This window comes from Macadamia integrifolia, chromosome 9 (assembly GCF_013358625.1).
Source record: "Macadamia integrifolia cultivar HAES 741 chromosome 9, SCU_Mint_v3, whole genome shotgun sequence".
Lineage (NCBI taxonomy): Eukaryota > Viridiplantae > Streptophyta > Magnoliopsida > Proteales > Proteaceae > Macadamia > Macadamia integrifolia.
Genome location: NC_056565.1, coordinates 9,014,867 through 9,039,295, shown reverse-complemented (window position 1 = coordinate 9,039,295; position 24,429 = coordinate 9,014,867). Strand labels below are relative to the sequence as shown.

At 37.2% G+C, this 24,429-nt stretch overlaps 2 protein-coding genes across 4 annotated transcripts; one reads left to right on the top strand and one right to left on the bottom strand.

Moving 5' to 3' along the window:
• Positions 1-7,666: 7,666 nt before the first annotated feature.
• On the bottom strand, positions 7,667-8,852 carry LOC122089842. Of its 3 annotated transcripts, none has more exons than XM_042659557.1 (3): positions 8,310-8,852; positions 8,052-8,185; positions 7,667-7,899 (listed from the first exon to the last, which is right to left on the bottom strand). In XM_042659557.1, the coding sequence occupies exons 1-2, from the start codon at positions 8,706-8,708 to the stop codon at positions 8,096-8,098; spliced, it is 489 nt and encodes a 162-aa protein (XP_042515491.1). In that variant the 5' UTR covers positions 8,709-8,852; the 3' UTR covers positions 7,667-7,899; positions 8,052-8,095. The 3 variants fall into 3 exon arrangements, with proteins under 3 accessions (XP_042515491.1, XP_042515492.1, XP_042515490.1); XM_042659558.1 differs by having other exon boundaries at positions 7,667-7,862; XM_042659556.1 differs by lacking the exon at positions 7,667-7,899 and having other exon boundaries at positions 7,969-8,185.
• A 4,656-nt stretch (positions 8,853-13,508) lies between these two features.
• On the top strand, positions 13,509-24,270 carry LOC122088275. Its single transcript, XM_042657477.1, has 3 exons — positions 13,509-13,666; positions 23,640-23,747; positions 23,891-24,270. Exons 1-3 carry the CDS (start codon positions 13,604-13,606, stop codon positions 24,110-24,112), a joined length of 393 nt encoding a protein of 130 aa, XP_042513411.1. The 5' UTR covers positions 13,509-13,603; the 3' UTR covers positions 24,113-24,270.
• The last annotated feature ends 159 nt before the right edge of the window (positions 24,271-24,429 follow it).

Below are 24,429 nucleotides of genomic sequence, written 5' to 3'. Positions count from 1 at the left end.
TAGTTAAATGGGACGGGTCCGTTTTAACCGCTTAACCTGTTGGTTTCAAACGAAATTGCAACCATGAAAATCGAACCGTTTAAATCATCCAAATTTATCCAATTAACACGTATAATGATTAAGTAACGAACTTTTTTTGAGGTAATATTTTTTATTTTAACCTAGTATGAAATTCTTTGGATATTAGTTTCATATTTTAAATAATTGTTTTCTTCCTTTATATAGCTGAGACGGATGAAGATAAATTATTTGAAACCTTGGAACATGTTTTCATAGCCTTCTACTCCTACTTTAACATCATTCACCACTATTACCGGTGTTCATTAGTAGTTTTGTTTGTATTTCACTTTTTCAATGTAAAATTTTAGTTTGCTTAGTAATTTGGTTGTTTTAACAAAACATAATGGTTTGCATTTCACATTCACAATATTGAATCGTTTATCACCAAAAGTAAATTGTAGTAAACATTCGAATAAACTAACAAACTGATTGCTAACCGTTAAAAACTGTGAAACCGAAACCGTTTACTAACACAGTTGCGGTTTCAGAAAGTGCAACCGTTTAATAAATTGTGCGGTTTTCGTTTCAGCCAAATAAATGTGAATCAAACTAAATCACACCGTTTAAACCAAAATCGAACTGATTAACACCCTTACCTGAGACAGTGCAAGGTTCAAAGTCTAGTCAGTCAGAAATAAACAATCATAATATGAGTTTTGCATGTCCCATCACAAACCCAAAGATTGGTCAAGGCAAAACACATCCTCTACAGTGAATGCGATGATGCAATGAAAATCAGATGGCCGAGAAGACCTCGGGGCGCGTGCTTAGATGCCATCAACCATCCAATGCTCCCCATACCACCGCACTCACTGTAGAGAATAATCACTCTCGGTCAAATGCTTGAGAGCTAATAAATCAAAGTTTCTTCTTTTCTTTTCTTTTCTTTTCTTTGAGCCCACTTGTATAATATAGAACTTGAGTAATCAAGTGTATGGTGTAATTCTATAATTAAGGACGCCCTCAATAAAGTTGCAACTTTTTTTTCATGGGAATTTATCCCAAAAAAAAAAATTTTGAGAGATAAATGAAAGTTGCAATTTGTTGATGGTAAAATTGTTTGAAAGAGTAATATTAGAATGAATTAGAAAACAAAGGATGGTAAGTAATAAAGACAACAAGACATGATACTTTAGGAAACCAAAGGGAAAAAATGACTGGCAGATAGGGCATAAAGGCGATCTGGTTTTTCTAGCTAGTGCTCTGATCACTATATATGCTTTAATGGAACTTTATATGCTCATATAATAGATATTCTTTCTCGAAGAGTAACTTTGTTGAGGCAAACCCTGGCTATAGAAGGAGAACATATGTTGATTTTAGTTCACAAATCCTAATCCAATGGGTGTCATGCAGATTTCAATGACTCAAGACAAAGAGTACAACACTAAGAGATATCAAACTTTATTTGTTTGCCACTTCCAATCTAACTTATGGAAAGTACTGGAACAGCAAGAATAACCAAAGGAAGAGAAAACACCATATATATTAAATGAAATAAAAGTAATTCTCTAATTATGAAACTTTTTTTCCTAATTAAACTTGGAAAAAAAATTTGGACCGAATTTATGAAAACTTTTTTTCCATACTATAAACATTTTCTCACTAGAACCTTACTTAATCTTTTTTTTCTTTTTTTTTTACGATGAGGGTTCTAAGAGGCATCATGGTTTCTACACCAGCACGGAGGTCAATAGGAGGATTAGTATAAGCATTAAAAAGAGTGGGATTTTCACCTCATGATGGGTGGGCCGATCATTTCGCCTCTCCATGTGTCTAGGTATGGTGGCCACGTTACCTTTTAGGTTTATTTTTCTCATAAATTTATCTTATTTGACCTATCCCACTAAAGATAACATGATTATTCCGGCCAATTAAACAAATACAGATTTTCTAAATATTATACTAAACAAAATCCAAATTGGACCTGATTTATCTCCGACTAAATACACAAGTAGGTTCAAGCTGACCCATGGAAGCTCCCTTGCTTCATAAACCCTACAACCAGATGTCTTTATTGAGTTGTGTGAAATAACTTACAATGGTCTTTCTTTTTTCTTTTCTTTTTTTTTTTTGTAAAATTTGTCAAAAGATGCCAAATTTGACATTGTGGGATTGTATTTTTCATGAGGTAGTAGTTTCTTTCCCAAATTTTATTTGTTTCATCATATTATCTCCACTCAAATCAAATTTTAATCGAGTTACCGAGATCGTGTGAACCAAATAAAACAGTATGTTGAAATCGGATTGGAACTAAATACAATGGAACCAATTCAATTCCATTTTAGGTTTGAGGTTATGAAAATTATATAGTCTTGGTTCGATTTTGGTTTGTACATTTCATATCTTAAATTGAATCGATTGACATTCTTAGTCTCACATGGGTTTAATTTATTGGTTTTTCTATCATCTATTGACCATGTGACCCTCATATAGATGATCATGTTTCCCACATTACCATTATTGTTTTTGAAGGAATTCTCCATACACTAGCGGTGTGGCATAAATGCATAATGGGTGAAAGAACATTATCGATATGATGTATCCTATGACAAAAGCATGAGCCAATGGGAGGACATGTGGGAGCTTCTTCAACGCACATAGGGGAGGGGCAACACAGTCTTTTCGTGCCCACATTAGTCTGGATATTTCCTATGCCAAACTGTTCGGGTTATTTTTCCCATACATAATTTATGTGAGATAAAGAACATTACTCAATCATGTGGCGTCTACGCTAGCACATGAGCCAATGGGGGAGCATGCATGATATCCACTATCCACCCAAGGGCAATGATGTTATTTCAGCATACTATGGGAGGGTGTAGTGGAACACAACCAGGTATCATTCTTTTTCCAGTTTATATGATCGAGTTACACTACCTCCATTAAAAAATAAATAAATAAACAAATAAATTAATTATATATATATATACCACCTACAAATTCCTCATCATAATTTTCGTGTTCCCAACACACTGTACCTGTTCTATCCAGAAAAAAATAATAATAATAATGGATACGCAAATCACACGCGCACCCAGTTTGCAAATCCGAGGGGTAATTGTCGTAAATAGATGCATATATGTGGGCGCACTAGTTGGGTTGTTTAAAATTCAAAAAAGGCAAAATTATATTGAATAATGCACCCGTATATCGTGTATTGAAGAAGTAGCTGTTACCAATTACTGGAACACTATTCGCTGTTAAGGGACAACACTACCCCACTATACTTAATCAACTAAATTGGCATTTTGGGCTCTCGTACATGTCCATTTACGTCAATCTGAAAGTGATTTCCGTAAAAAGGGGTGGTGGTTTTGGTATTCCAAAAGGTTACAAAAGCAGCGTCAGCAACATCATATGAAGGATAAACTGTCGGTTTGTTTTGTCTAATCTATAGGTCCTGCTTTCTACCTTTAGGGGACCACTCAGAAGTTCACAGTATTCCACGACTCCACCAAACGCAACCCACGATACGTGATACGAACGAGATAGCGCTATATATATTATTTTTTGTGCGTTTTACACTTCAAACATATCGATGAACCTATAGATACCAATTAAAATCAGGATCGGTCAAAACCGATACTGATTGATTATTCAAACAATGAGGTGGAGGGACTCTCAAGTTTTTCGTTTTTACCTTAAAGATTATCTGGGACTCGAGGGAGCCACTTTACCCAATCCAAATAACAGAGGCACCTACTCTCAAAGCACAACTAAAAATTCAAAAGGGGAAAATTGCATTCCAAATATCAGCCACCCAACTTCATCTTCTCAAATAATTTCATTAAGGATAAGGACTCTTAAGTGTATAAGGGATAATTTGTAATTAGTGTGGAACTGAATTTCCAATGCTCCCCCTTTATGTGTAGTATAGTACATGTTACAAACATATGGATAATTGGATAAGACTGACCATTCGATCTTTCAGTAGCTCCTGATGCTCCAGTCGATCTGAACATGAGAGAAGACAGGAGAGACCCGGGCTGACCCGACGGGAGGACTCTCTGATGCCTAAGTTAGATTTTTCCACAACAGATACTCAAGAGAGTTTTCAGTCAAAATAAATGATCGATCCTCACAATGGAGGCTTGCATTAGTATTTATAGGATGTTGATGGAGTGGAGAAAAGGGGAAGTCCGTAGAGAGTCCTATTGGGCGTGGAGTCCTTAAGGATAATGGCTTTCTGGTTCCAGGAATATTCCAGATTCGGGAGCATCTTTCGGGAATTTTACTCTCTTATTTCGAAGCTATGGGTTATGAGAGGAGTGGATGCCTCTAATAATGTATAATTGATAGAGTTCCGTCCTTGTGATCAGAGATTACGTTCCTTTAATGTAAGAGTGGATGAGAGCATGTTTCTGGGAGCCCTGTCTGATGATGCTAGGCCAAGGTGGTAGCTCGACCAGAGGAGAGGCCTAGGTGGCAGTACGGCCTGATGGGGGCCGAGGTGGCAGCTCGACCTGATGAGATGCCTAGGTGGCAGTATGGCCTGATGAGATGCCGATGTGGCAGTACGGCCTGATGAGATGCTGAGGTGGCAGTACGACCTGATGAGATGCCGAGGTGGTAGTACGGCCTGATTGAGGCTGAGGTGGTAGCTCGGCCTGATGAGGAGCTGAGATGGCAGTGCAACATTAATTCGAATGTTCTTTGGCCGTGCTGTGGTCAGAGAAATTTACCTCATCAGCAGCCAATGTGAAACTAAACTCCCAATGAAAACTTTGGATGCAAGCCTAGGCCTTTAGCTCAATCTGGCTATATCATAATTTTGTTTGTTGATATTGATACCTCATCTGTCTTAGTTGATTTCGATAATATTAATACGTATTCATTGAAACAATTTGTATTAATTCAATTCAAATAAGATTTTAATTTATTACTATAAAAAGAAAAAAAAATCCTATCAAAATTGTGCTCCAATGATATCGGTACACATCAAACAATATTGTCAGTGGTTCCAATCTAAATTACGTATTTCTAAAAATTTTAGGACTTGATGATGAACTACTTTTCAATTTGTGGGTTGAGATTTTCAATCCAAGGGTTGGTTTGAAGATAAAGTCTTGGGCCAGACTTATAGACGTTTAGAGAAAAGTTTCCCATTGATGCGAGGTATGATAGCAGTATAGCACCTATATAGCTCTCTTTATTCATTCACATGAAATGACTTTGCAGCCTACATTATTTACTTTTTTCACCTCATTGATGTACTTCCTATGGGGTAGGATTTCTATCCATAGTGCTCATAAATCATAGAGTAATCTCACAGTTGGGGTGACCTCGAGACGTGTGCTCAGGTTCTCATAGCATGGTATCACTCTATGGTCTATAGGCTCTATGGAGAGGATCTAGATCCCTCCCTATGAAACCCTCTCTTATATATTTATCTGATTAAAGTTTTCATGGTTGGACGTTAGGTTTGCATCTAGTGCTTCGACCAATGTGGTGAGATGATCATTTTGTACCCCTGTGGTTAAACGCATCCCTTACCTCCCTCGAGGAAAAACTTTTTACGTTTACATATATTATTTTTTATGATTTTTGATTAAGTAGTATCGTAAGTCAATTAAAAAATAGATTATTTATTTAATTTACTTAGGTAACTTTTTTATTTATTTTAAATTTGATTATTATATTCAAGATCTTCTTTTAATCCTTTAGTACATTTGGCCTGCCTCTTACTTTCTTGTTTCCACACATGGGCACAAAAAACGAGAGGATAAAGTTTCTTAACATCCTAGGATGGAGGGAATCTGTGACCCCCACGATCCGGATTTTAGAGCTAAATAAAAGGATAAAGTTCTTTACATCCAATGATGGAGAGAATCTTTGACCCCTACATCCAGGGCTTTAGGGCAATCCTGATCAGTTTGGATCAACTGGTTTTACTTCACAGTTTTATTAAAAATTTATCGATTTTACCCTTAATCTAATATTGATTCCTAATTTAAGTTCATCGAGGAATCAATATCAGCCTTGGCCAATATCAATACGATTCCAGCCATCTGAAATAATATTCCATTCCATGTTTAAAATTGATCTAACATAGTGTAGCAATATTAAACTCTCGATCCTGTTGTATATGGTTGAAATTGCCCTCGTTCAATTCAAATAAGAGGTTTTATCTTCACCATGTACATGGATTGAGAAAATGGATCGGATCAATTTGAATCATTTGGATTGAATCAGAATTGGCTTTGTTCAATTATGATTTTTGTTGATTCTTAATTGATTAAATCAATACAAAAATATTTTTTTAATTGAATTCAGAGATTTATTTGGGTCCTTGCCTATCCCCTATAATCGGGGTAAAAAATAAATTCTTCTCTTTACCAGATACCAAGGACAATTATTTTTGCCTATAGGGCTAGGCAAGGACCTACAAAGGAGGGACAAAGACCCACAGTGGCCAGCAGGGGCCCAATAGACTCATGTACTTAGAGAAAGTGGGGTTAAGGAGGGTCGATCACGGACTTATGCTGCTGCCCATAGATTTATTTATTGGTATTTGATTCGGATTAGATCGTATCATTATGTATTGATCATTTTTGTCCTCTTTTTTTACATATATTTTTTCGCTATGGATTACTGATTCAGATTAACTAGATACCATTACAATATGACTGACATAACTAATATGATATTATTATAACCAATACGATAAGAATACTTAGAAATCATACTGCCGCCAATACGATAGGACCTTAGCCTTGAAGAACGTTGTTTATGGCATGTTAAACAACATGGCCATATCCAATCCTTGGCTTTTGATACTTCGTAATTAAGTCTTGTGTATATATTTTATGCATTTGTCTGTTTCGTATTTCTTGGCTTTATCTAAATGAATTTATAATAAAAGAAAAAACATAATCTATTGAATGGAACTCTTGTTTAAAAAAATAAAAATAAAAATATTGAACATAACTCCTATTCTAATGTCAAATTTTGGTCAATATACAGGTTTTTAAAATGGTAAATTTGACATCACTTCAGGAAAATTCTGTTTATAAATTTGATAAAATGTTTCCCTTGATAAACTCAATAAGGTGATCATAATAGATGCTCTTTTTTTAAGGGTTTCAATTTAGAACCGAAACCAAAATCAGCTGTTTGAAATTGAATCAAAACGAATGAAAATTGGAATTTTTTATTTGTTTGACTTGGTTTTGTTGCAGGGCTTAAAATTGTTGTTTTGAACTGAATAAGGAACCAAATAGATTATATTTATTTTTACTATTTTAATCATGTAAGTGCATGATAAATTTTATTTATTTTCGATGTTTGGAAAAATTTTGGTGGGTTATGACGTTAAAAATATACCAAGATAAATTTGTTGGTGAAGAGATGTACAAAAATTATCCCAAACACCTAAAATAGGTTATAGCCAAAAAAAAATCAGGTCAAAATCGAATAATGAATTAAATGTGAAATTAAACCGTGTCAATGTTTTGGTTTGAAAAAGATGCTTCTATTCAATTTTGGTTTCCATAGTATCTTGAATTAAATAAAAAAATTGAAATTGAACTAATTGACACATTTAGTTTTGAAACTTCGAGACTCTAAGATAATGCACGATATTACTAAGAGTACCATAGAAGCATGTCAATATATAAGAAGATATTTGATTGAATTAGATGCTGACACTTAACATGTTACTACACAAAACTATATGTTATGATAAAAAAAACCATACTCTCTTGTGTGGCTCTAGGCCAAAACCCAGGTGAGCTGTGAATGTGGAAAGATTGCTCTAACCCAGCCCTGATGCTTTGTGCGACCTCGCATTTCTCATTAGCCTGGCATTGGTGCAATAGTAGCAAGCACACATAGTTCCTTGCCCATTTATTATTTAGAAAAATATCAAAATTGTCACATCAGAATTTAAAGAGGGAAAAAATCAGGGAAAGAAAATTTGGGTTTATTTATTTATTTATTTATTTTTAAGAATTAATATTAACAACTAAGATAAGAAATTTCGAACATACCATCGAACGAAACACAGCAATAGGGGCGTACAAAAGTTAGTGAACTAAACTGCATCGTTTATGAGGCGATTATGCCGGTTGTAATGCCTCTCTATAAAGACCTTCGAAGCATCTTCCACCGTTTTACGCCAAGTCTACAAGATAGAAAAACCATAGCGGAACGCTTAGTACCAGCTCTTCTAGAATTCCAAAAACAGAAACGTTCTAATAAAATATGAGAAAAGAAAAAGGAAACAAAGCTTCATAATCAACTCTCACCTTCTCAATTGCTCTCATGAGAGACTTGTTCCTGATCATATCCCTCGCTCTATGCTGAGATCTCGCGATTCCAAGCTGCCGAAGAAGTGTCGCTTTCCTCGTCACGCCTGGGGGTAGAAGAGATCTCCGCTCTGCCAAGCTGCTATTGTTACTGTTCTTTGATGGACTCTCACAATTCTCCTTATCTTCATTGCCATTTCTTCGGGATCTTCTCCGGCGTTTCGGCACTCTTGGCTCTCTCTTTGCTGGACATTCCTCGTCATCTGAAGCTGCAAATTTCCTCAGCAATTGATCTGAAGATGCTTTCGTTACGTGCTGCACCACGGTAGGTTCTGTTACAACTACTTTTAATTCGTCCGAAGAACCCTCCATTTCCGGCTGAGCTGTGGTAGTTTCCATTAGAATTCCAGACACACACTAAGACAAGAGAATGGTTAGAGAGAGAGAGAGGGATCAAGTATGTGGCTATGGTGGAGTTTATCGATGTGCCTTATTGAGCGGGAGATGACCGTTAGGGTGAGGCGGTGCAAGGTGGGTGGGGGTGATTTGAAAACAAATGGGAATATAAGAGAAAAGTAGCCGTTGGAATCACGTTGCAGTACTAGTGCTAATAGTATTTTGTTTTCACAGTACACCATGTGGTTTCTAAATCATCTTTCTTTTTTTAATGAATCATCTTTTCCTCACTTTCCAATAAAAGTTATTCCATTCCCATCCGGTGAACAGTTCGAGGGCAATCCGTAGTGGCCAGCATTCAGCATCTGTCCCACGTTCCGCGCTTAGTGGGGCCACTTTCCCACCTGCCTGAGTTGACGTACTTGGCTCCCTTATCAACTGCAAACCAATTAGCCGCCGGGGCCCCTTAGCCAATTAAAGCATCTAGTAGGCCTACGTATCATTACTTCATTACAGCTTAGGTGGTGCTGTGCAGCTGTGCTGACTCTTTCAGAAAAAAAAAAAAAGAAAAGAAAAAGTTGTGCTGACTCACATCAAGTGGATGCATCATTGATATGGAATTTTATAGCTTAGGCATGGAAACATTTATATTAGACCACCTACTCACACCTTATCCCAACTTTCTCAAGGTTGTGTAGTTTCATTTACTTTGATCATGGTATAACTTAAATTTTTATAGTCGTATTATTATTATTTTTTAACTATGTTCTACAAATCTTTAGGGGATTGGTAATAATTGAAAATTAACTTGATCTTAGTGACACCCCCTAAAAATAATCTATATGATCATTCTAATTAGAAAAAAACTAATTCAATCATCATATATTATCACTTGTATGGATAACATGATGCATAAGTTGAAGACAGGAGAATCGAACACGTGAAAAGTTTGTAAAGTCCACTTATTCATATTGATTGAGATGGCAACCGTTGGATGATTCAAAATCTCCATCCTACTTTTTGCAGTGGCAATCTAGTGGCTTAAATTTTTGATTGAGCTATAGACCATTACTTGATGAACTATTCATGATTTGTGGCCTTGTAGTGTAAGTCTCTACAATGAACATGATATTGAATATGTGTTAAAAGAGTAATTAAGTGGAATGTTTTGATGGCCTTCTTTCGATAATCATGTAGAAGGGATTTTAGTTGATTATTGACTAATTGAAATTTCGATGATCAAGTTAATAGTTATCCAACGAGGGAGTTTTGCACACATGGGCTTTGGCCTAGCGATTTGTAGTGTTCATCAATAAGGTACCTGCTTGAGGGTTGGTCACTTGAACAACTCCTCTGAAATGCATTGGTGCTTGGTTTTTATCAAATTTCTCGCTTTCTAGAAAGTGTGCCCTTGAGATCGATTCTAGTTACCCCAAGTCTCCAACTATAAATTATATATATGGGAAGAAGAATGTTGCTCTTGCACCTGTGTGGAGGCAATGAGGGGGCATGCATAAAAAGGGTGATTTTTCCATACTTCATAGGGGTAGGGCCATACTACTAGATTGAGATATTTTTTCTCTATATTTACATATAAAGATTTCCTTGTCACCATCGCTTAAGGTGTCAAATAATTTGTAACTATACTTTTTTTTTTCTCCCTATTAATACACAATTTTCCCCCCTTCAATAAGGGTGACTTAACAAATTTTAAAACTAATGACAACTTTTGATAATGACCAAAATAATAAATCATTCTCAAATTATTTTAATTTTAATTTTAATCTTTATTTTTATTGCTTGACTTAAAGAAATTTTGGAATAAAAATAATGAACAATCAAAAGAGGGTTATAAGTTTTAAATACATCTCATTATAAGAAAAAAAAAAAAATCTAAATATATACTTCTGATTCCCCATATTTAAGGGGAAAAAATGATCAATATTTTTATAGTACTAAAATTAGGTGCTAATCATTTTGTTAGTTAAGAAGGTATCAATTTATCCATTGTTTACCAACTATATTGGATAGTTATCTTATTATTGTGTGCAAGACCCACGAAACTCACAAAGGGCTAGACAAGGGATCCATGGACAGAACAGGAATCACAAGGGGTTAGCAAGTGGGTAAATATAATCAAGCTATTAATATGGGGAGGCTGCCAAATCCATATCACTCTCTCTCCTTCCCCTTTTTAAAATGACCATCATACCCTTTACATCCCAGCCCCTCGCCCCCTGAGGCGCTAATTTTTCCTAACCATCTCCCTTTTATATATGAGGAAGAATCTATACTGTTGGCCTGTAACATCAGGTGTTTTCCCATTAGATTAGATGTCTCTGTCTTTGATTGATAAACCGTGGCTTCTTCTTCATCTTTCATTTCGTCGATGGAGACATCTATCTTCACTTTTGCAATTTTGTACAATTCTCACAATTCTACAACCTTGGTGATATACTTCTTTTCATGAAAAGATGTAGTGATCTATTTGTCTACGACTCTCAAGGGATTTTTATTCTTTTTTTCTTTTTCCTTCTTCTTTCTTCTTTCTTCTTTCTTCCAACTCTCCAACATGGGTTTCACGGTGCTTTTTCATATGTTTAGGATCCAAGCTTCGTGGTTATTACAGTTTAAGTTTCACAGTCTGAAGTGACTGGAGGTTTCGTTTTCTTGCTATCATGCCAGAAGGTTTTAGGTTATTTGGTACTCTTTCCTTTTCCTCTCTCATGCTCTTCCTGTATGAAGTAGTTATGTAAAGTATTTTTCAAATGTTGTTTTTATTATTTTTTCTGTTCCACAACCACTTTTTATGCACGCTTATTATCAAACATCATTCTATTCTCATAAAGCACTCTCATAAAATAGGGTTAAGAGAAAAAACAGTTCCACCCCAAGGTCACTCTTGCATAACAAAATTATTACCAAATGGAGCCAAAGTGAAAGGAAAAAACACAATCACCTCATAAAAGTGGATGACTTGCGCTTTCTATTGACCATGAACATAACCATGAGCTACCTGTTGCTTGCCAATGGTATCAAGTGTGGTCCCATCGACACATCTCTTAACCAAACATTATCTGAATGAGAGCCTTGTTCTTCTTATCCATTATCATTCATGTCATGTTTTGTTGCAAGCGAAATCAAAGGGAAGGGAGTGAAAATTTTCGAACTTTAAAACGAAAACTTTGATATTCATTACTCAACATGATTGTACAAACTACTTAAATTTCTAATCGTATTTAGTGATAATACTTTTTACATGTAATTTTTATTTTACTTTTCAAGCCCAAGGTATTTTCTTAAACCACCCTAAAAAAAAGAAAAAGATAAAAGAAGAACAATAGATTTGGATGTAAAGCAAAGTGAATTTTAATAGCCTATTTCACCTAATGGTTTGGAGTTAATGATATTAACCTTTTTTTTTTTTTAATTTAATTTTTTAATAAGAGAGTTAATGATATAACTATGTAAGGTAATTAACTAATAAGGCAAAAAAGTCGTAGTACGTACGTGTAAACAAGGTTAGTAAAACATTCTTCATAGATAGCCGTAGATTTAGCTACATATAATCTGAATTGTTGAAACCCTTATCTCTTATTTTAACGGACACTGGCTGTGACGGTGCCAGCAAGTCATCCCAACTGGATTTCCCTCAGGTTCAAAGATTTGTTAATAAAATCAGAGGTTGTGAGCATTGCTATCAAACAAAGAGATTTGTTTATCTGCAGATTCAAATTATGGCTCTTTCAATAACAAAGAGATTTTTCGCAACTTAATTCAAAAAGGGAAGCTATTCAAGAAGATAGAGCAGAGAACTCTTCCATTGATTCTCACCGTAAACTAAGGGAAATAGAGCTTCAAGCTTTGAAGAGTTAGTTGGTTTTGAAGTTGATAGTAAGGAAGATGTCTGTATAAAAGCTGAGTTCCTGGGTGAAAAATACTTGTTTTCTTGATATTCAAACCCATAATCAATAGGTTCAAAGGATGATCCTCCCTTGAGAATCTTTTGATCGTTTTAATGGATGATTTTTTGTCAGATAGAGATTTTGAGAAACTGTCTCTCTAGTTATCTGGAAGGAAAGAAGTTGAAACGGTTACAGAGACTATCACTCCATCCTAAAAACTGGGAATAAGTTACAATATAGAATACTAATTGACGATTTATATTAATTATTATTAAATAGACGGTTTATATTAAAAGAAAGTGAAAATAAGATTGCAGTACATACGTCCTGCCACCACTCACCCAACTAATAATTAAGAAAGTTTAGTTTTTTAGGTTTGGAAAGTTCACTTCTCTTCCTTTTGATTTCCCTTCCAACCAAATGAAGCCTCAGATAAAACGGCCAAAACCTTGTTAAGGTTTGGTCCAAGTTTAAAGAACCTAGAGCCTCATTTCACCTCAGCCCACTTTGCTATGCCTCAGTTATCTTGCATTCGAAACAAGGTACACTAAGATTGAGAAGTTTGTTAAATGGTTTAACCACAAAATGTTTGTTTAATTGTTGAAGACCAACCCTTCACAATTTAGAGGTCATGAGTTCAATTCAATTGGGTATTTAGGCCCACTTATCAAACCAAAAGTAATGTTTATCAAGTGGTTAGGGTTATGGTTAAATGTGCAACTGGTCTGGATGTTTGAAAGCCCAGGCCCAGCCCGAGGTCTCTAAGACCCAGCCCATACTCAGGCCATCGGGGCAGACGCCGCAGACCAAGACCGGTTCATCCAGGTTAAGGTTGGACCAGACTTTTTAGAGAATTCCTTCTTCAATTCAGATGAAGTGGTCTGACGTCCGAAAGACAAACCGAATTGAATCCTTTAATTGACCGAGCAATTGAATTCCTCTCCGGGCTCTCTCTCCGTAAAGCTGAATCAACCAGCAGCGCCCAATCCAGCAATGGCTGAAGAAGGGAGACCAGATACTCAGCTCTTTCAGCTCCTCTCGCATCTTCTTCAAGAGGTACCCTGTGACCCTTTAGTCACCGTAATTTTTTTTCCATTGATTGAGAGTATGTAATGTCGAACCCGTATCTGGGCAGGATCTTCTTCGTTGGTTTTGTTTTGGGTCCTTATTATTTTGCTTTTCTAGATATTAATTGGGAATTTGGAATTTTTTTGTAAGGACTACAAAGCTCCATCTCTTGTTGTATATAAATTTTAGGATCTGGGTGTTCCAGATTCGAAGCAATTGAGGTTGTTTGAGAGGTCATTGGTTTTTCTTATTCAATTTGTGAGGCTATACGTCGCATTTGTTTGAACTGCCTTTTTCCACCCTATGGTTTTAATCGTTTACTTCCTTATATCATGTATGGTAGTGCAAATTCGATTTATTAGTAGTATAATAACTTGCTTGTTTTCTGTAGTTGCATTCATCATTTCTTATTTTTTGGATGGATTACATAGTCCTAGTCAAAGCTTGGTTGAAGATACTTAAATTCAGCCACAGACTAAAACCGTTAAGAAATAACGCAAATTGTTTCAAGGTGTCTGCAATTCAATCAGATCTCTTTGGAATCAGTTAAATGATTAGATTGTTCAGTAACACTGCCTCTTGAGAACTACCTTGGCAGCATGATTAGGATACTATGAAAGGAATGGGTTGTTTTGAAATGTGTTGTGTCTGGTTGGGTGAAAATAACAACCTGCTTTCGGTCTTATATGGAGGGGTTTTATGCCATTTTTTCATAAGAGGTTTGTCTAATTTAGTGATATATGTCTACCAAAGAATGCTGTGTGAAAAAAGAGAGGAATGAATAATTGTTCATGACTATGCGGGGTTGTTTGGCTTGGGAGAAATTATAAAGAGTGCATCAGAAAAGTTAAACTGATTTCGAGTCCCAATGCCATATATTAGGAAATAGGAATCATCTCCATTCCCCTAGACATGCATATATTTAGTGTTTGTTTTTTAGGTGAATTGCAGCTCTACTACTGGTTCACAGACACAAATATGAAGATAGATTTGATCTCAAGACCAACAAAAGTAACACAACAAGTTCCTATGCCTATGAAATTTACATTTCAAAAGTGTCTAAGGTGTTTTGAATGGATTGATCATTTGCATTGGTAATGGTAACATTGACAAACTTATACAATTGACGTTCCAGTGTTACGGAAACAAGGGTATCAACTTTTCCTGCATCTTCTGCTTCAGTAAGCCTAATGCAGAGATGTGCATCTTCTAAGCTTAGGATGGTTAGGTCCCATTGAGTCATTACAGAATTCAAGCAAGGGAGATTGAGGAGAAAATATAATTCTGGATTCTTATAGGGTCTGTTATGAAAATTGTGTTGAGGAAACTCATTCTTCAGTAATCAGGTGTTGAAAAACTCAAGTTGGGTGCTGGACTAATAATTTTGCTGATGACCATTCTCATTCTACTGGACAGAATCAGCCTTACCAAGCACATTCTTAGACCTCTAGATGAGCTATATAGCTATGGTTGGACTCTTTGGCCCTGGTTTTAGTCTTAACTGAGTTGTCGAGTGGAGCAGAAGTCTGCAGTTGGACAGAACTGTAGGAGTACTGATGATAGCGATAGAGATGATTTATTAGTGTAAATCTCAGAATACACACAGTCCAGAAGAGCTGGTTATTTTTTTTTGTTTTTTTTTTGGACAGAGTGGAATATTTCTTAGTTGTTAGTGTTAAAAGGTTCCAATCTACTGGATTTGAGCCTTTAAAAACTGAATACTAAATTTCTTCGAGCTATTCAGCCCTTCAGAGGTAAGGGTCTGGGATGGGGGATGTGGGATGTGGGATGTGGGATGTGGGATGTGGTTAAGTGGGCAACCAAAATCTGTCTACCCTGTCTGTATGGCCTCACAACCACCATCAATTAGTAGAGAACAATCCAGTAAATCGGATGACCTGACAGCTGTAGAATCCTCTTCTTTTGCTTTAGTCACCATGAAAGCTTCAGAGTAATCCAAATCACTCTCATCAAACTCTCCAATGCATCTTCTATTTATCAGCTTTAGGATCAACGTACTGGTCCTCCTCATTCTGTAATTCTTTCTTGATGACAATGTGTGAAAGAGTCTTAGTAGGACACTTAAAAGACCACTGACCTGCTCAGCCATATCTTAACCATTTTATCGCCTTCTCTCCTAACTTCCTGTCCACATTCCACAACCAGATGCATGGGTGTGAGTAAACAGTGGTGTACCATGTACCAATAACCTGTTGGAGAAAGAGGATTCTTATGTCTTATTTTAGCTCTTCCCACATTCTAATAGTGCAGTTCCACCCTTCTATTGACTTCCCACTGCTTATACACTGCATGCATGCTACTTCTTTCATGTTTCTGGCAATGACAAATTTTTTTTATCTTTCACTTGTGAGCTGTGCCAATCAAGTAAGCTTTCAAAATTGGGTAACCATACAAGGACAATGTCTTGGTTTTAATCCCTTTTGAGATCCATTGTTACAAGCTTGTCAGTGCTGTGTTGTGCACAATGACCACCAATGACACGAGGTAGTTGGACTTAAATAATTGGTGTACTTTTCTTGGTGATTTCCGACTCCAATTGGTTAATTTCTCACTGTATTTTTAATGGATTTGGTGTCTTTCCTCCAGATGAGTCATTAACACCATTGTTAGTGAGTTTTTTCTTTCTTTGGCCTAATGCATTGAACTAGAAGTGCTGAAGGGTTCTTTGTTTTCCCTTGAACAATTAGCACCAATACAATTAACTAGAACAGTGGTGCCCATAGTGTTGTCTATCTTCTCTTCAATTGTATCCACACCCTTAGTTAATTGTCCTAAGGCCTCTTTGGTGCCCTCATTGTGTAGTGCCAGAAACTGGAGTTCTCTATAAAAAAATTTCTGCTCTACTTTTGTAGCGTTGTGAATAACGTTTTGCTGGAACTTCATTCTTATGCAAGAGGAGCTTCAAACACCCTTGATGCAGATAATCTTATAAATGGACTTATTTTGTCAGAAATAAGCTTTGGGTTGGGTTATGTATGTGTTGGGACTTTGAACTCATGTGTTTTCATTGTATTGGGCCACTTTAATTGGTCTACTTTAATTGGTCTATAATATGAGTAGAGGTTAGGCATATGAGTAGATGTTAGGCATATGAGATTAGTTTAGTAAATGTTTTTATTTCTTTACATTTTAATTGTTATTAAGTGTTTTAGTCAACTTGGATTAGGATTCAACAGGTCCAGTCCTATTTTGAGTCAGTTTCCTTGTCAGTTTATGTTATCTAATCTGTTAAGGATTGGGTTAGACCTTTCATTTTTAGTGCTTGACTCTTCTATATAAGTTTGTAAGGGAGACCAGCATTGTACATGAATTTTGATTAATGAAAAGCTGTCTTTGCTGCCTATCGTGGTATGCTTTTCCCTTGTGTGTGATCAAGTTTTACTACTATGTGATGACTGATCCAGCCAACACCTTGCGGCAGGGAGCCCGGGTGCGTTGCCTTCTGTTACTCCTCTTTAAGGTAACATAAACCTTTCCTTATCAGGCGGAGAAGGAGGAGGAGCTTCACCAGAGAAAGGCGGCAGTGGAGGAAGTGAATCATCTGGAGTATTGGTTTCTCCACTCGGCTGTCCAACTTTCTTCTGACGCTGATAAACCTGTAGAGGAGGTGAGTCACTGGCACTGGGCACATCAGGGAAGGGTATAAGTGATGCAATGGGTGGAGGAGATGGAGAAGTCCACTCCATACCAGACTGGGACACCTGAGGAGAAAAGAATGATGTGCTTTCAAAGAAGGTCACATCGGCACTAGCAAAGTTCCTGTGAGTAATAAGGTCATAGCACTTATACCCTTTTTGAGTACGTGAATAACAAAAAAAAATGCACTTAGTAGACCTAGGAGACAGTTTATCTAATTGCACATGCAAATTATGGACAAAACACACATAGCCAAAGACTCGGGGAGGAACAGGAAAACTTGGCAAAGTAGGGAACATAACAAAAAGGGGACCTATCTGAAAGCACTGAAGATGGCATGCGATTAATCAAGTGACATGCAGTTAAAACCCCATCACACCAAAAATGTTTAGGAACATGCATATTAATCATAATAGCACGGGCTACCTTGAGTAGATGCCGGTTCTTGCGCTCTGCTACCCCATTTTGTTGTGGGGTATAGGCGCAACTGGTTTGGTGTATCATCCCACGGTTAGCAAAAAAATCAAAAATATCAGTTTGAGCATATTCTAAAGCATTATCAGAACGAAAAATCTTAATCAAAATGCCAAACGGAGTTTTTATTTCATTATAGAATTGCTGAAACACGGATAAAAATTCAGATATGTCCTGTAACATGTAAAGCCATGTAAGGCAAGAATGATCATCCACAAAAATCACAAAATAACGAAAACCAAATCTATTACTAACTCTGCAAGGATCCCATACATCAGAATGGACTAATGAAAATAAAGACGGACTACGAGACACAAAGCGAGATGGGAAAGACACATGGTGATGTTTTCCCAACTCACAAGCCTCACACTCTAACCTAATCATAGACTTAAAATTAGGAAATAAAAGTTTCAACCTAGCTAAAGATAAATGTCCTAAACGATAGTGCCATTGGAAATGAGTCACATCTCCAACAGTAGTAGCAGTAGTAAAAGAAGTAGAAGAACCACAGTTGAGATAATATAAATCATCTTTTTCACATCCTCCACCAATTGTCTTCCTCGTGTGAAGATCCTGAAAAACACAGTAAGAGGGCAAAAAGGTTACTGAGCAATTTAATGAGCTAGTTAACTGGCTCACAGAAATAAGACTTAATGGGAATTGTGGAACATGTAACACAAGATAAATTCAGTGAAGATGTGGGTGATATAGTACCATGACCGAGAACCGGTGTAGAAGCACCGTTGGCAAAAGTAATAGATGTAGAACTGGTACTAGAAGAGAAGGTTTTAAAAAGTGATGATTTACCAGTCATATGGGCAGAAGCACCTGAATCAATGATCTAGAGGGTAGAGGTAGTAGTAAAAAGGGCTGAGGTACCTGCATGAGCTAAGATGGCAGCGGATGTAGACCCACCATTAGATGTATTAGAGGATGCCTCGAGAGTGTGCAAGCGCCGGAGCAACTGATTGATGTCATTGCGCATACTGGTAGATGAATCTCCTGAAGAAGGTCTTGGTTTAGCATCAACGGAAGACACTATATTAGTACCATCATCTGACACTGCATGATTGGCTAACTGGGTTGCCCACTTTGGCTTGCCATGCTTTGCCCAGCAAGTCTCTATAGTATGGTTGGGCTTCCCGCAATAAGTGCACTGGTGGGCTGCACGATCAGAAGACTGTCCACTAGAACTCCGACCAGCCGATCCATGAACCCCCCACAACCGCGACCACGTCCACGGTTGGTAAGGAAGGCAGAATTGTCTTTTGAAGACTGATCAGATTTAGTTGATGAAGTGATACATTGCAGTCGCAAATAAGTATCATTCAGAGTAGGAACAGTATCGCCTGCAAGTAAATGGCCCTTCACTGCGTTCAAATCATTATTCAAACCAGCCAAAAATTTGGAAATGAAAAACTCATTCCGCTGAGCCTTCAATTTGTCAATGCTTGTGGTCAAGGGCTGAAAAACATTAAGTTCTTCAACCATTCTCCTGAAAGTACTATAATACTCCGAAAGGGATCTGTCAGACTGGCGAAACTGAAATTGCTTCTCATAAATATCATAAATACGGGTCATGTTCTTTTCTTAAGAGTAAGTTTCCTTCAAATTGTCCCATATTCCCTTTCCAGTAGAGTGAAATATGAAATTGGCAGCGACATCTGGTGGAATAGTCTGGTTCCATACTATTCCACAACCAGATTAAAATCAAAGTATTCTCCTTCATCCATTCATTATAACCCTTGTCAGATGATGAAGGAGAATCAGAAATAGTATACTTAAGTTTATCCTTGGCCATAAGGTAAACCTTCATAGATTGAGCTCAAAGTAGATAATTCGAGCTTCCTTTGAGCTTAATAGAAGTAATTTGGACATTGACATTGTCTGAGGCAGATGCAGTAGTCACAGAGGTAGTAGACTTGGTCTTAGCCATGAGAACCAAAAATAAAGTAGACAAATAGAGTCGCGGATATTTGGCTTTCACCCAAAAAACTTAACCGAAAAATACTTTAACAAAAAATAAAGTAGACAAATAGAGTCTGATATCTGGCTTTCACCCAAAAAATTCACCCAAAAATACTATACCCAAAAATAAAGTAGACAAATAGAGTCCGATATTTGGCTTTCACCCAAAAGACCTGGGTTTGATAAAAAAAAGAAGAAGATGGCTGCGGTTCAAGCTCTTCAAATCTTCAGTATAGTACCAATAGAGCACGATCCATACACCAAATAAATCACTCCATGTGATTTAATCCATAGTAGATGCAGCAATAGGTGGCTGCACACCAGAAGATTTCAGCGCAAAACCGAGATCAACTGGGAGGATTTTGAAAAGCTTGATTTGATTATAGAGGCTCTGATTCCATGTTACAATCTCAGATACCATGTAATCAAATCAAAAGAAAAAGAAAGAAAGAAGAGAAGAGAGAAGAGAGAGGTACAACCAAAGGAGACTCCCCAAAAGATGAGAAGAGACCTGCGATCTTACCAGAATGGTTTGATCGCAGGTTTTCCCTAACCTTAATATTCTTTCATAAGAATGAAAATACAAGAACACCCTTAAGACATAAAGAAGTAACCCTAATTAAAAGTATTGGGCCGATATGACAGAATTGACCCTATCGGTCCAAGGAACTAGCACTAATCCCGTCAGTCTCAACATACTGTTTATTTTCTGCAATTCTGTTCATCCTTGATCCCTGCAATACTTCAGCCCCATCACCACTAGGATTTCTGAATTCGAAGGTGAATTTCAATTCTGATCTTTGTTCTGATTTCTACTTCTCTTCTCGAAATTATTCTCTCCCAATCTGTTTTCAGAACATGATTCTATTGGCTCCTTAATGCAGTTCTACTCTTACTAGAATTGTTTGATTTTGAGAGTTTTATTGTCTCTCCCAATCTGTTTTCAGAACATGATTCTATTGGCTCCTTGATGCAGTTCTACTCTTACTAGAATTGTTTGATTTTGAGAGTTTTATGTTGCTGATTTCTATTCTGTTCTGTCGATATTATTTGGTTTCGAACTCTATTTTCAATTTCAGAATCGATTGAGTTTCTTATACAGTCCTATCTCAAGTAGGATTGCATCTAAGGATATTGAACCTGAAATAGATTCACCTATCTACTTAGGAGGCTTATGGAAAAAGCCAGAACCTACAAGAGGGATCTTTATATCTTCATTGACCTGAAAAAGGCCTACGACAGGGTTCCCAGAGATTTAATCTGGCAGGTTTTAGAGAAGAAAGAAGTGTCAAGTAAATACGTGGATATTATTAAAGACATGTATAGAGATGTAGTGACTAGTGTGAGATCTGTGGGAGGTCAAGGTGCTGAGTTCCCAATTAATATCGGGTTACATCAAGGATCCGCATTGAACCCCTACCTATTTACACTTGTCATGGATGATTTAACTAAGAATATTCAAGGAGAGGTCCCGTGGTATATGCTTTTTGCAGATGATATTGTTCTGGTAAGTGAAATAGTGATAAAGATTAATAATAAGTTGGAACTATGGCGACATTCTTTGGAATCGAGAGGTCTCAAGATAAGTAGAACGAAGACTGAATATATGAGGTGTAACTTCAGTAGATCGATGATTGATAGCGAGGAAGTGAAAATTGAGGGGAGAGAGATCCCGCAAAGTGACTGCTTCAGATATCTGGGCTCTACGTTAAACAAAGAAAGTGAGATTGATGATGATGTTTCCCACAGAATTAAAGTAGGATGGATGAAATGGAGAGGGGCGTTTGGAGTGTTATGTGATCGGCGTATTCCTCTAAAGCTTAAAGGAAAACTCTACAAGACCCTATAAGACCAGCTATGATGTATGATGCAGAATGTTGCGTTGTCAAGAAGTGTAACATAGATAAATTGAGTGTGGTTGAGATAGATGTGTGGCAAAACCCTGAGAGATAGGATAAAAAACCAGGTTAGATCAGATTTAGGAGTTGCCCCTATCTAGGATAAGCTCAGAGAATGTCGGCTATGATGGTTTGGGCATGTCCAAAGGATGCCCTTGGATGCCCCAGTACGGAGGAGTGACCAGATGCAGATGAATGGAGCTAAAAGGGTTAGGGGCAGGCCAAAATTGACCATTGATGAGTTAATTAGTAGAGACATGCAAAAGTTAAGTCTTGCCTGGAGGGCTAGGATTCGAGTTGCAGACGGGTCGTGAGTGGGATACCCCAAAGAGTTTTTTTTTTTTTCATATACTTGCGGATCCATGTAGCCGACCCCATTTAGTTGGGATAAGGCTAAGCTTTGTTGTTGTTGTTGTGACTGATATTCTGTTGAGTTGACTAAATCTGCAGCCTCTTCCTCAATCAGGGTTTTAGTCGACAGTTTTTCCACTTTCCTAGTCGTACTAGGAATATTCCAGAACATCAGATCCACCTGTTGGATGAGCCTGAAATTTTCAGCAACGATTCACCTCTCTAAAAGGAGAACTGGACCAGGGTTTTCACCTGATGTGATTATCTGATTTGCTTATGCAAGTTTTCTCCTATTGCTGGAATTTTCTTGCCTGTTTTTTATTATGTTTTGGTACTGTTTTAGCCCTTTAAATCAGTATTACATTACCCGCCTCAATTGGTAATGTACCTTCCTGCACACCAAGCTTCAGAGGGTAGCAAGAGGTGACATTAAGGTTTGCAGGGGAAGGTGGGGCTGGTTTTGAACCCTGCTATGTAATATCAACGTTCACAAAGCAAGTTGGTCAAGTGTCTCGTGTGGAGGCTGATAAATGTTTGATCATGTGGAAGCAATCAGGAAGAATGCATGGACGTCCTATCAAAGTGAGTAGATCATCAAGGAATTTAGTTCCCTCAAGTCAATAAACATGGTTGAGCAAGTCAAGAAGTTAGAAGATTATAATACGCTCAGGATGGAGATTTGGGGCCGGAATTCAAAATTACTTCTGTGGTATAGGGGGGATCACCCTAGAAGCCTCTTTTTTTGGCCAGTGGAAGATGGCATGTCAACTTCCAATAACGGCAGGAGGCATTAAGAGATGGATATATGAGAGGATGAGGAAGGAGGGGGTGGGGGGAGGGGGCATGGGCTTTTTTTTTTTTTTGTGCATTGGTATTGTCTGTCCACTCTATTGATGTAATACACAACACAACATATGTTTGTGTCTGGGATAGATCATCTTAATCTGTTCTTAGAATTTTGTGGATTGATTATGCACCTATCAATTCAACTGGTGCCTAATATAACCATGATTTGGTTTGGTTACAAAAGAACTACATAATTTGTGACAGTGCCAATGACTAACATTCACCCTATTAATTATAGATTTTACTGTTTATATCTTCACTTCTCAACATAATTTTTCAAGTTCATAAATGCATTCTCTTGCTGTAAAATATTTCCAGTATACAATTCTAGAATTAAAGCATCTAGACTTCAACCTTGCTTGCTTCTTTGGAACTTTTTAAAATATTAGGAATGGTGTGCCCATGTTCCCATACACAATTGGCCAATCCATATTGGCTTTCTGTATCCTAGAATTTGACTGTTACACAGATCCAACTTATAGAGCTCTTATGTTATATCCAAGCCAACACCTCGGGCTGACCCAGTGTAATTTGTTCACGGAATCCAGTGGACTGCCAATACAAAATTATGGAAACTGTCATAGACCTGCATTGTCCTTATTGGCCAACCAATGAAGAGTTGGTTACCTTAGATTTATTTGTTCCTATTTTTGGAATTGACACTAATTTTGCCATCTACCACCAGTTCACTGTTTGATTTTTTTCTTCAGGACACAACCTGACGGTCTTGGTCGCTCTAATTTCTCAATGGGTTATGGTTTTTTTAGGTAGAGTCATTAACCAATCAGGAAGAAGTTGAATTGCGTGCAAAAATTGAAGCACTTGGATTAGAGGTTAGCAAAGTGCCATCAAAGCCATCTGAACATCTTGACGAGGTAGTACTTTGGAGCCATATATTCAGTGGAAAATCTCCCCCCCCCCTCTCTTTCTCTCCCTCTCTCTCTCTCATGGTTGTCCTTTTTAAGGTTTGGTATCCTCACATATAGGATTTACTACTTGTGGTACTATTTTATTTTAGCTGGAAATAGCGAAGGAGTTGGACAAATTATCAGCTAAGTTGGATGATGTAGATGAGATGATATCCTCAACCATGGCTTCAGACCCACAGGTGCAATCTCTTTTGAGTAGTACTGCTGATGTATGGATGCCGGTCATCACAGCTACTTCTGATGAAAGACGTACTTTTACAGTGCCGGCAGAAGATGGTAACAGAGAAAACCAAGGGAAGAATCCTGACTGATGCTTGGGCTCTTATTTCACTTTATTGTGTTCCTCTCTTTTTTCTCTAAATAAATAACTCTTTTATTTTCTTTCCCTTTATTGTTGCTTGTGTCCAAAAAAAAAAAAATGTTACAATCAACAATTGAGTATGTTCTCTTTTAAGCGACTGTATTTCTATATTGTGCCTTCCTTTTTCCTTACTAGTACATTCCCACTCAACAGAATTTCATGTATGGCCAAAGACAGGGGCCACCATGTGTTTACTACCAGATGTTGATCAGGTGGTGGGTCTACCACTTATGAGGATAGTTTCACAGCATAGTGGCTGTTGAAAAA